Source organism: Canis lupus, chromosome 12 (genome assembly GCF_011100685.1).
Source record: "Canis lupus familiaris isolate Mischka breed German Shepherd chromosome 12, alternate assembly UU_Cfam_GSD_1.0, whole genome shotgun sequence".
Lineage (NCBI taxonomy): Eukaryota > Metazoa > Chordata > Mammalia > Carnivora > Canidae > Canis > Canis lupus.
In genome coordinates this window covers 58,902,421-58,915,603 of record NC_049233.1, presented here as the reverse complement: position 1 = coordinate 58,915,603, position 13,183 = coordinate 58,902,421, and the positions used below count along the sequence as shown (strand labels likewise).

At 33.9% G+C, this 13,183-nt stretch overlaps 1 protein-coding gene across 7 annotated transcripts in view; it reads left to right on the top strand.

The window, feature by feature from the left end:
• The window catches only part of ASCC3 (activating signal cointegrator 1 complex subunit 3), a 336,407-nt gene that overhangs the window by 279,497 nt on the left and 43,727 nt on the right, over positions 1-13,183 (top strand). The window contains exon 37 of one of the 7 annotated variants that reach the window (XM_038554810.1): positions 1,523-1,687. The exons of the other annotated variants lie outside the window; for them this stretch is intronic. Within the exon in view, the coding sequence (XP_038410738.1) occupies positions 1,523-1,531 (9 nt within the window). The 3' untranslated portion in view covers positions 1,532-1,687. Of the gene's footprint in view, positions 1-1,522; positions 1,688-13,183 lie in introns of those variants that run through there. 7 annotated transcript variants of the gene reach the window in all.

Below are 13,183 nucleotides of genomic sequence, written 5' to 3'. Positions count from 1 at the left end.
CTGATGTTGTGATTCCATCTCTCAGAATCTATCCTAAGGAAACAATATGTTGTTGAGATACATGTACACAGATGTTCATCACGGCATTATTTATAATAGCAAAAAAAAAAAAAAGTGGAAAGCTTTTCTAAAAACACCAGAATTGTCTCTTTAAAAATAAATAATTTAGGGATCCCTGGGTGGCTCAGCAGTTTACCGCTGCCTTCAGCCCAGGGCGTGATCCTGGAGTCCTGGGATCGAGTCCCACGTCAGGCTCCCTGCATGGAGCCCACTTCTCCCTCTGCCTGTGTCTCTCCCTCTCTCTCTCTCTCTGTGTCTCTCATGAATAAATAAATAAAATCTTTTAAATAAATAAATAAATAAATAAATAAATAAATAAATAAATAAATAAATAAATAAGGGGATCCCTGGGTGGCTCAGCGGTTTGGCGCCTGCCGTTGGCCCAGGGCACGATCCTGGAGTCCTGGGACCGAGTCCCGAGTCGGGCTCCCTGCATGGAGCCCGCTTCTCCCTCTGCCTGTGTCTCTGCCTCTCTCTCTCTCTGTGTCTATCATGAATGAATAAATAAAATCTTTTAAAAAAAATAAATAATTCATAATCCCTTAACTATAAACTTAAGTTTTTTGAAAGAGATCAGTGGACAAGTGATTTTTGTTTTGATTTGTTTATACATAGCACTGTGTGTACATTCTAGTACTGAGATATTTATGTTTGCCTTGTCGGATGACAGAGGATCACTTACCATCTAGCTGAATAGTTTTTGCCAAGAAAAAGATCTAACTAGTGATTAATAATTCTTAGCAAACTGTAGTCTTCCCACTGTGAGAAAGACTAACATGAATATTTTTATGCTGAGCCATTATACATATGGCAGAAGTCTAGAAGATTTTTTTTCTCCAGTGATGCATTATAAGCTGAATATCTTTTGATTTCTCGGCCCAAAGAAATAGATGTGCCCCATTCTCATGCTTACATGTATTCTAAAAAATTTTGTTGTTACAACCAAATAAAATGCATAGATATGATCTTTATTACAGTAGTAGTATTCATACCATCTGCATTTTATTTTAACATTACATTCTTCTAAAAAAAAAAAGACTCCATTTATTTTACAATGTTTTCCAGCTGACAGTCCAATAGAATATTAAGCATGTCTCAGAAATTTGATTATGTCAGAAAGTTACTCATTTTGCTTAAAAAGAAAACCCACAAAAACAAAAAACTGGGAGGTAAGAGGGATTTACAAGTGTCATGCTCCTCACATACGTAAAATTCGACATGTTCTTATGTTCTGTTCACTACTTTGTTTGTAATTCAGGGGAATAATGCAGTGTGGCAGAAGCATGATGGTCTCTGTTTTAAAGTATTTCAATTGGCAAAAGAGGATTTTCCATATATACAGCTTCAACTTATTAGATTTAGGTCCTTAATGCCATCTTTATAGGTATTTTCTGTTATTTTATTTAACAGTGTCAGCAAATTTGTAAGACAAATGCCAAACAGGTGTCTTCTCCTCTTGTAGAACCATTGACTGAGCCAGCAACGTATTGCTCTTCTGCACTGAAATGCAGAAAGTGGTGTAACCCTGAACGACTTCTTCTGTTTTAATCAGTAAAGGAGGAAGAAAAGTGAGAGAGGAAAGAATCAGTAAGACATTGAAATAACCAATGAAAGCAACTTAAATCAGAGGAAAAGTGATGTGGGTAATACCAGTTCTTAAAAGCAGAGTAAGGTGGTGGTGGTGGCTGTTGTTGTTCACTGGAAATAGGGTGTAATGATTACTTAAAATATCTTTTTAAATAAAATTTCTAAACATATATCATATGGATTTCAAAATTCAAAGAACTTAAATGCTACAAAATACTTTTCGACCTCTGCTGAAAAATTTTTTTCTTTGATGATTGAGAAGACTCATAAAGATCTTTTAGAGTCCTGGAGCCATCATCATAAACATCAGTCACCATTACATTATGGACATGTTCAAGTGCTAGGGAGTTCACTAATAAAGAGCTGATAAGAATCCATTCAAACTTGAAATGCTATTGGTAAACCATAAGCAGTGGTTCTTTCATTTTTGGAGAAGGCAAAAGTCCACAGATATTTGTTACATCAATGTGTCAGTAAAGTAAAGCTAAGTGAAATTAAAGGCCACAGATCCTTTATGTAACACTTGCTTAGAAACTGATTAAACAGGCTTACTTTTTGAAACAAGTAGTTGGTGGCTATATTTGAGAACCTGGAAATGTGTATATGAGTAAAATAATGTCATGCTGTACTCTAGAAGCTTAATTTCAAGTTAATTGCCCCATATGAATAGCAAATTTAAAAGCTTATTCTTGCCATTTGCGACAATGTAGCTGGACCTAGAGGACATCATGCTAAGTGAAATAAGTCAGACAGAAAGACAAATACCATATGATTTCACTATTTATGGAATCTAAAAAATAAAATAAAACAGAAACAAACTCATAGAGGAAGTGAGCTGTTGGTTAATAGAGGGAGGAAGAGTTAGGAGGTCAGGCAAAATAGGTGAAGGGGATTAAGTGGTACAAACTTCCAGTTATAAAATAAAGAAGTCATGGGGATGTAACATATAGCATTGGGAATATAGTCAATAATATTGTAATAACTTTGTATGGTGACAGATGGTAGCTAGACTTACCATGGGGATCATTTCATAATGTATGAAAATATCAAATCACTATGATGTACATCTGAGACTAATAGGATATTGTATGTCAATTATACTTCAATTAAGAAAAAGAGCTATACTTTATACCCTCTGAACATGTTCTTTGTTTTCCAATGTTTAAAGCACCAGGAAATGCAAACTAAATTGAGGAATTCGGTTAATTTAGCTTACAGTATGTGATTGCCTATTATTGAAGAGATAGGAAGATAAAGAGAGATACAAATACAAATATATATACATATATATGTATTCCTATAAGATATTATGGGGTTTGAATATGACTTTAGCCATAAGAATGCTTGTTTGCTTTCTCTTGATTCACACAGAGCAGATGGATGCTTGACTGCCTGCTAATCCACAGCTGGAATGGTTTCAGCAGTTTCCACGTTGCTGGGTTAGAGTGGCTTTTCTAGTGGACTGAGAGGGCAGCAAAAGAGGGATATCATTATTCATCAGTATCCCAGTGGGAGCGCTGCCAGCAGAGATTAATTTTTTCTGTTATGCTTGTAAAACAAGCTCAGGTGGAGTCTCTAATCCTCAGGGCACGGGTGGCAGATCAAGGAAGATGCTACAAAGCTAGTTAATTTTCTGATTCTGGGGGAAACAGAAGCTCTGTTAGATGTATAAATACATGATTGCAAATTTAAGTAGCTCAAATCCAAATGGGATCTTCCCAGACATCTGGTACTGAAAATTTCTATTTTTCTTTGTTACCTTTAAATATAACTTCTTAAAAGTTTGCCCCGGAGCCAAAATATTGGTAACTCTAAATATGAGAAAGTAATTCACTGTATGAGTTAATAACAAAACGTTTAATTTTTACAAACATGAACAAAAGGAAAGCTTTCTACCTAAACAGGCTCAAACTTAGATGCCTACAGTACCTACTCAAATATATTATTAGGAAGATATAACATTAGCTATCTGATTAGCAAGGTTGTTTGTTTTGTTTTTTTGTATATTCAGGCTGTTTTTCAGTGGTTTATTTTTATTCTCCCAATTTATAATTGCCATGTGACACCTGTTTCCTGTATCTTATTGTGTGATGCATCCATATGTTTATATTTTTGAGCAGTTCATGTAGGCTTCAAACTAAAGTTAAGTGACTTTTAAAATAAACATGACAGAACTAATGCATTCATTAACTGTTTTAGGATTATCTTTAAAAACTGTTTACTAAGTTCACTACAAAAAGTAATAACTTGATTCAGGCACATGACATTTTCTTTTTGATTAATGGATAACATTTTGTGCCCAAAATAATGGTACTTTTTTTTTGTTTGGACATTTGCTTTTGTTTTGAGAAAATGACAGGAAATTTTTCGAAGCCAAGTCAGAAGACTAAATTTGTTCATGAAGTCAGGCAGTATGACTTTTGGTAGTAAAATTGGTTATAACTACAAGATAAGTGTACTTCCTGAAGCCTTTCTGCCAATAATACCAAAAGAAGACTTTCAAAATGTTTTGAGTGATCCAAGCCCTGTTAAAATGAATTTATAAGCTCTCATTGTGTTTATTTTGAAGAGCAAGACATATGATCTGGGATATTAAAATCAGACCCTCCTGTGATGTTAGTCACCTTTCATACACCTTTCTTTTGGCTAAGCTTTGGATTTTTATTAATAACAAGTCTAAATCTTGTTCTTCTACCAAGAGCATCTTGTAAGCTAAGCAAAGATAAACATTTTAAAGTGCTAAGTAGAAATCAAAAACTAACACTTCATAGAAGATTCTCCTACGAAATGGAAGATTAGTAGTGAGAATGAGGAAGGCTTTCCAATTATGAGGAAATAGCCAGAGGTTATAATATGGAATAGGGTAAACAAGTCTCACATAGGGACTAGAGAACTAAGGAGTCAGAATGAAGTCTACAACTATTTGTTAAATAATTTTTGAAATAGTAATGACTGCTAATAAATGTAATCTTAAACTTGCACCACACAAGACAGCTCTTGTTGTCAGTTACCTGTCCCACTCAGAAGGAAAGTCAGATATCTTTAAGTATGGTATCTAGCCTAAATAGGACATGAAAAAAAACACAAATCTGTAGTCTCTTAATTTTTTAAGTTTTTATTTAAATCCAGTTAATGTACAGTATAATATTAGTTTTAGGTGTACAATACAGCACTTTTCTATAGCACCACTCCACAAGTGCACTCTTTAATCTTCATCAACTATTTCCCCCATCCTCCTCCCAAATACCTCCTCTCTGGTAACAATCAGTTTGTTCTCTATAGTTAAGAATCTGTTTCTTGATTTCTCTCTCTCTCTCTCTCTCTCTCTCTCTCTCTTTCTTAAATTCTACTTATAAAACCCTATGGTATTTGTCTTTCTCTGACTGATTTATTTTGCTTACCATAATACTCAGTAGCACCATCCATGTTGCAGATGACAAGATTTCATTCTTTTTTATGGATGAGTTATATATAGAGAGAGAGAGGGACACACACACACACCCTACATTTTCTTTATCCGTTCATCAGTCAGTGGACACTTGGGCTCTTTCCAAAATGTAGCTATTGTAGATAATGCTGCTATGAACATTGGGGTGCATGTAGTCTCTTAATTTTATGTGTCCACCATGACTTACTCAGACTTGTCTTTTTCAAATAGGCCTTGCAAACATTTGATTCTCTATAGGAAAATTGTTTCAAGAGCCAAATAGAAGTTAGTTGTTGGATCACTCCTTAATTTTAAGCAATACATTTCCAAAGCAAAATAAATTAGAATATATATATCTGAATTTTTCTGAAATTTTAAGGATATCTACATTTTTCTTCCTAATGTAGACTTTTCTTCATAACAGAATAGTTTATGTGTACTCTGACATATGCAAGCTACCATTTCTGTTAGTTTCCCCCTGAGAACCTAGATTTTTGCATTTCAAATAAATCAGAAGCTGCCTTAGGATATTTAAATAAAGTTTAGAGTAGAAACTTTCTACTTAAGTGAATAAAAGCAATAAAACCTAATGCATTTTGGAAAATATCCTGAGCTGTCTCTCCATATTGCCATCCAGTCAATTTGGCTGACTCTCAGTATGGCTGATTGCTCTCCATACTATGGTACAGGTGTCCCATTTTCCGAAGTCTGGACTTCAGAGATGAGTTTGTTGATTTGACATCTAGGAATAGAATTTCTAAAACGTTAGAAGGCTTTCTGTATAAGCACTGACCTATTTTACAAGTTTTATAGTATTATGTTACGTTCTTTATTGTTTTTAATTTACTAATACTGGTAGACTATCCTGAGGAACAACCATTTATAAAAAATTAAAGTTTACATTTGTATTAATAATGCTGTCCAGATAGAATTCTAAAATACATTTGAAAATATCCACCATATATTCAAATATGCAAATTTATATACCCCACTGTACCTTGAAATTCAGAATTTTACCAGTGGTGTCATATTCTCCCTCTTGGAAAACTGTTAAGACTTTCAGGTCGTTGAAACAGATTTAGCAGAGCATTTTCATACAAATGTATAGAATTACTCACCTGGCTTGTACATTAGGAGTTTTTAAATTCTATATTTTTTTTAAGATATAGAATTCAAATCTAATTGGGAGCTTTGTTACATTACTGCAGTAAATAAGTTTAGAAGATTCAAAAAAGAAGCAGTACTAGAGAACTGAGAATACTGGTCCCTAGAAGAAGCTACTTAAATGAATCTACTTAAAAGGAAGTCTAATATTTTATACTAAGTGAAGAGAAGAAAGAAGAAAGTTTTATTGAAGATTTTGCCTTAAAAATTAAAAAGACTGTAAAGACAAGTTCTTTTACTTTTACTTTTATATTCAACAAAATTATTTGAACTTTTATTTCAGTTATTTGCTAACTTTGAAAAGCTGAAACAAGTTGATTTTGTGATGATTTTTTGAAGGAACATAGTTTTTCTAACATAATTATATGGACCAAGGTATAATGCCTTGTAATTTGGGTTTAACTTTTAGTACATAAATATAAGGAAAATAATTTTTCCTGAGATATACTTAGGACATCAGTTTTTACAATACCTGTCTCAGTACTTTGATATTTAAAACATTTGCTTCTGAGCACTTACAGTGTCATCATTCTTACTTATTTTTCTTTTTCAATTGTTCATCAGTCTAACTCGCCTGACTCTCATTTGCCAATGGATTTGTATGTTATTCAAGCATCACCTTCATTGATTGATGAATTAATGCATCTTTTCCAAGATGTTTAGTTTCACTTTGCAATCATTTTTCTGTTGTTTTACATTGTATTGTTGAATTAATTTTGTACAATTAGACTGACAATGTTGTTGACTAATGACAAGGGATACATCTTCCTTGTTTTACAATAGGGTTACATCCTCATAAACCAATCGTAAGTTGAAAATATCCTAAGTCAAAAATGCATTTAGTATCTCTAGGAACCATAGCTTAGCCTAGCCTACCTTAAATGTGCTCAGAACACTAGCATTAGCCTACAGTTGGGCAGAATCATCTAACACAAAGCCTATTTTATAATAAAGTATTAAACATCTCATGTAGTTTGTGGAATACTGTATTAAAAGTGAAAAACAGAATAGATGTATGGGCACGTAAAATGATTCTTGGTGTACCATTTGTTTACTTCATGATCTCATGGCTAACTAAATCATCTCAATGTACATCTATCCTGAAAAGTAGGACCTTTCTGTTAACAAGTGATCTGCTCCAACTCCTCAGAAATAGTTCAAACTCCAGATGGTAGGCAGAACTCATTTTTCTTTTCTTTTTTTTTTTAATTTTTATTTAAATATTAGTCAATTAACATACAGTGAAATACTGGTTTCAGAAGTAGAATTCAGTGATTTATCACTTATATGCAATGCCCAGTGCTAATCGCAAGTGCCCTCTTTAATGCCCATCACCCATCTAGCCATCACCCACCCACCTCCTTCCATCAACCCTCAGTTTGTTCTCTTTCATTAAGAGTCTCTTATGGTTTGTTTCCCTCGTTTCCCCCACAACTTCCCATATTTTCATCTGTTTGCTTCTTAAATTCCACATGGCAGAAATCATATATTGGTCTTTCTTTGACTGACTTATTTCATTTAGCATAATACACTCTAGTTCTATCCATCTCATTCAAATGGCAAGATTTCATTCTTTTTGACAGCTAAGTAATATTCCATTGTGCATATATATGTATGTATATATGTATACATTCACACATACCACATCTTTATCCATTCATCAGTCAAGGGACATTCAGGCTCTCTCCATAGTTTGGCTATTATTGATAATGCTGTTATAAACATTGGGGTGCAATGTTTATAATCTATAAACATTATAATTTATAAATATCTGTCTTTGGATAGATACCTTATAGTACAATTGCTGGGTTGTAAGGTAGTTCTATTTTTAACTTTTGAGGAACCTCCATACTGTTCTCCAGAGTGGCTGTACCACTTTGCATTCCCACCAAAAGTTCAAGAGGGTTCCCCCTTTCTCTGCATCCTTGCCAACATCTATTGCTTCTTGTGTTGTTAATTTTAGCCATTCTAGGTGTGAAGTGGTATCTAATCATGGTTTTAATTTATATTTCCCTGATGATGAATGATGTTGAGCATCTTTTAATGTGTCTATTAGTCATCTGGGTGTCTTCTTTGGAAAAGTGTCTATTCATATCTTCTGCCTATTTCTTAACTGGATTATTTGTTTTTTGGGTGTTACATTTGATAAGTTCCTTTTTTTTTTTTTTTTTTAAGTAGGCTTCACACCCAGTGTAGAGTCCAACACAGGGCTTGAACTCAAGAACCTGAGATCAAGACCTGAGCTGAGATCAAGTCAGATGCTTAACTGACTGAGCCACCTAGGCACCCCTTGATAAATTCTTTATAGATTTTGGATATTAACTCTTTATCAGATATGTCTTTTGCACATATCTTCTTCCATTCTGTAGGCTGCCTTTTAGTTTTGCTGATTGTTTCCTTTGTTGTGCAAGAGCTTTTTACTTTGATAAAGTCCCAATAGTTCATTTTTGCTTTTGTTTCCCTTCCCTCTGGCAACATGTCAAATATGTTGCTACAGCCAAAGTCGAAGAGGTTGCTGCCTATGTTGTCCTCTAGGATTTTGATGGTTTCCTGTCTCACATTAAGGTCTTTCGTCCATTTTTTATTTACTTTTGTGTATGATATAAGACAGTGGTCCAGTTTCATTCTTCTGCTTGTCACTGTCCAGTTTTCCCAATGCTATTTGTTAAAGAGACTACCTTTTTTCCATTTTCTCAAAGGTTGGTTGACCATAAAGGCAGCACCCATTTTCACTCAAAATAAAAAATGCCTACGATCTACCAAGTACTGTGCTATATATATCTTATCTCATTTTCTTCTCAAAATATAACAGAACCCTTTAGAGTAGATATTATCCTGTTTTGTAGAGAAATTTGAGGCTCTCAAACTTTAAGAAAGTCTACAAGAACATGTCGCAGAAGCAGGATTCACCCCAGTTCTGATTCCAAAATTGGGGTACTTTCAAGAACACCTTATTGTCCCTGTAAGGGGAATAGGAGTAAATACTAAATAATTCATCTCTTTTCTCAAAAGTGGCATCTTTTAGATGTGTAGTTTATATTTTGGTTTATTGTAGTAATGTAAAGCTGTAGAAGACTGGATAGCAGTTGAGAAGTGCAGCAGACCCTTTCTATAGGGGAACCCATTTAACACTTAGAGCGTTATTCTCTTTTTACAAAGTCTCCAAAAGTTGTCCTAAGGGCATACAGCAAATGGAGAACACCTATTCAAGAAAATCTTCTAAATCTCAGTAAAAAGAGTGAAAGGTTGTGGATTTGAGCTTCACTATTCATGTCCCTGCCACAGCGCAAGATATGACAGAAGTTTTGTTGAAGGCATTTGCAGTCAAAAAGATGGTTTTGCCTCTCCATTCTAAGCTATATTTTCATCTCCAATGGGCAGGCAATTGGCAACTCTCAGCTTCTCTCCCATACCACCACCACCAAATGTGTACTGCAGAAACTCTTTTTCAAGCAATTTTGGCCAAGAGGGATAATCTGTTTTTTTCTCCACCCAGCCCAGACTGGTTAGAAGCTGTACCTCAGACATGGCAAACCAAAAATAGGAGACTGATCACTCCTGTCTAGTTCACATATAGGGTACAGGTTCCATGCCGAGAGAGCCAAACTGAGAAGACCGGGGACATAGTTTCATTGGACAGATGATAGAGCATTCTTAGAGCACCAATGTACTCTGAAAGAAGTGGGCCACTAAGCCCACCCACAACTCTTCTCTGTATAGTAGCACATAAGTTCTGCCTAGAAGAAGAAGAACCAGAAGAAAGAATTCCACTCACTTTATTTGAAACAAAATGTAGGGTAGTTCATGCTTAAGAACATTAATATAACAAACATATGAATTATTATGCTCTTCTTTATTCTGTAAACCTCTATAACAAAATGAAGTTATTATAAAGTAATAACTTACAATATGGTTTTTAGTTTACAACCTATATAGATGTAACATGTATAAGAATAATAGTAATAAAAAGAGAGAAGGAGAAAATAGAACTATATAGGAATAATTTCTTGGCATCTCATTGTTATTTAGTACAAATCCAGAAGGGATTTTAATAAGATAAGATGCGTATTTTAAACCCTAGAGCAGGTACTAAGAAAATAAAATACAGAGTGTACAAAATCATTAGAGGAATTAAAATGTTACACTAGAAAATACTTACGTAATGTAAAAGAAGGCAGTAAAAGAGGAAGAGAGGAACAAGAAAGACATGACAAATAAAAAGAAAGATGGTGGATATAATCCAACCATATCAATAATAATATTATATATGAATGGAGTAAATAATACAATAAAAAAGCAGAGGTTATCAAACTGAACAAAATAACAAGATGCAACTACATGCTATCTACTGGAAACATACCTTACAATTAAAAATACAAATAGGTTAAAAATAAAAAGATAGAAAAGATACACCATGCAAACAGTAACCATAAAAAGGCTGGACTGTAGTATACTAATGTTAGTGGTTATACCAATATCAGACAAAAAAAAGAGTTTAAAACAAAAAAAAAATCAGTAGACACAAAAGGGAGCATTTTATAATAAACTTTATTATTATAATTTCTCATGATAATGTTATAAGAAAAGACTCAATTCAGAACTTCAAAATTCATTCTGTGAGGCTAGCATTACCAAAACCAAAAACACTACAGAAAAGAAAACTATAAATCAATATCTCTGATGAACATAGATGCAAAAATTCACAACATAATATTAGCAAACTTAATCCAACAATATGTTTTAGAAATAATTCATGACAATCAAGTGGTATTTATTCCTGGGATGCAAGGATGATTCAATATTTGCAAATCAGTCAACATGACACTTCACATTAACAAAGGAAAGAATAAAAGATCATGTCTATAAATGCAGAAAAAGCATTTGACAAAGTACAACATTCTTTTTAAAATTTTTTTTATTTATTTATTCATGAGAGACACAGAGAGAGAGAGGCAGAGACATAGGAGAGAGAGGAGAAGCAGGCTCCATGCAGAGAGCCCGACACAGGACTCAATCCCAGGACTCCAGGATCACACCCTGAGCCAAAGACAGATGCTCAACCACTGAGCCACCCACCCAGGCATCCCAAAGTACAACATTCTTGATAAAAATTCTCAATAAAGTAGGTTTAGAGAGAACATAATTAGCATAGTAAAAGCCATGTAAAAAAAAAAAAAGCATAGCAAACATCACAGTGGTGAAAAACAAAGCTTTTCTTGTTTTTCAAGAAAACATCAAAAAACAAGGATGTCCACTGCCACTAATTTACTCAGCATAGTCTTAGCTGCAGCAATCAGATGAGAAAAAGAAATAAAATTTATCTATCAGGAAGGAATAAAACTTTCACTATTTGCAGATGACATGGTACTATATGTAGAAAATCATAAAGACTCAACCAAAAAACTACTAGAACTGATAAACGAACTCAGTAAAGTTGGAGGACATATTAATGCCCAGAACTCTGTTGCATTTCTATACATTAATAATGAAGTACTAGAGAAATTAAGAAAATCTCATTTACAGTTGCACCAAAAATAACAAAAACTCTAGGAATTAATTTAACCAAGGATGTGAAAGACCTGTCCTCTGAAAACTGGAAAACGTTGATGAAAGAAATTGAAGACGACACAAATGGAAAAATATTCTGTGCTCATAGATTGAACCAATATTGTTAAAATGTCCATAGCAATCTGCAGATTTAATGCAATGCCTATCAAAGTACCAACAACATTTTTCACAGAAGTAGAACAAATAATCCTAAAATTTGTATGAAACCACCAAAGGCCTCAAATAGCCAAAGCAGTCTTGAGAAAGAAGTACAAAGCTGGAGGGTATCACAATCCCAGATTTCAAGATATATTACCAAGCTGTTGTAATTAAAACAGCATGATACTGGCATAAAAGTAGGCACACAGATAAACAGAATAGAGAACCCAGAAATAAACCTATGCTTACAGTCAGTCTACAACAAAGGAGGCAAGAATATGCAGTGGGGAAAAGACAATCTCTTTGACAAATGGTTCTGGGAAAACCAGACCACTTCCTGACATGATACACAGAAATAAATTCAAAATGATTTAAAGAGCTAAATGTGAGATCTAAAACCATAAAATTCCTAGAAGAAAACATACTCCATAATTTCTTTGACATCAGCTATGGAAACATTTTTTTATGTATGTCTCCTCCTCAGTCAAGGGGCAAAGCAAAAACAAACTATTGGGGCTATACCAAAATAAAAAGCTTTTGCACAGAGAAGGAAACCATCAACAAAATGACAAGGCAACCTGCTGAATGGGAGGAGATACTTCCTAATGTTATATCTGAAAAGAAGTTAATATACAAAATATGTAAGGAGCTTACAACTCAGCACCTAAAAAGTAAATAATCAATTAAAAATGGACAGAAAACCTGAATAAACATTTTTCCAAAAAAAAACAAAACAAAACAAAAACAAATGGCCAACAGAAACATGACAAAACACTCAACCTCACTAATCATCAGAAAAATGCAAATCAAAACCACAATGAGATATCACCTTTCACCTGTCAGAATAGCTATAATCAAAAAGATAAGATATAATAAGAAATAGCAAGGATGTGGACAAAAAAGAAACCTCATGCACACTGTTGATGGAAATGCAAACTGGTGTAGCCATTGTGGAAAACAGTATAGACATCCCTCAAAAACTTAAAAATAGAATTACCATGTGATCCAATAATTCCAGTACTGGGTATTTACCCAAAGAAAATGAAAACACTAATTTGAACCCCTACATTTATCACAGCATTCATTACAATATCCAAGATACTGAAGCAACCCAAATGTCCACTGATAGATGAATGGATGAAGAAGATGTGGTATATATTCCATTGTGTGTATATATTATGTATACACAGGCACACGATGGAATATTACTCAGCCACAAAAAATATCTGAGATCTTGCC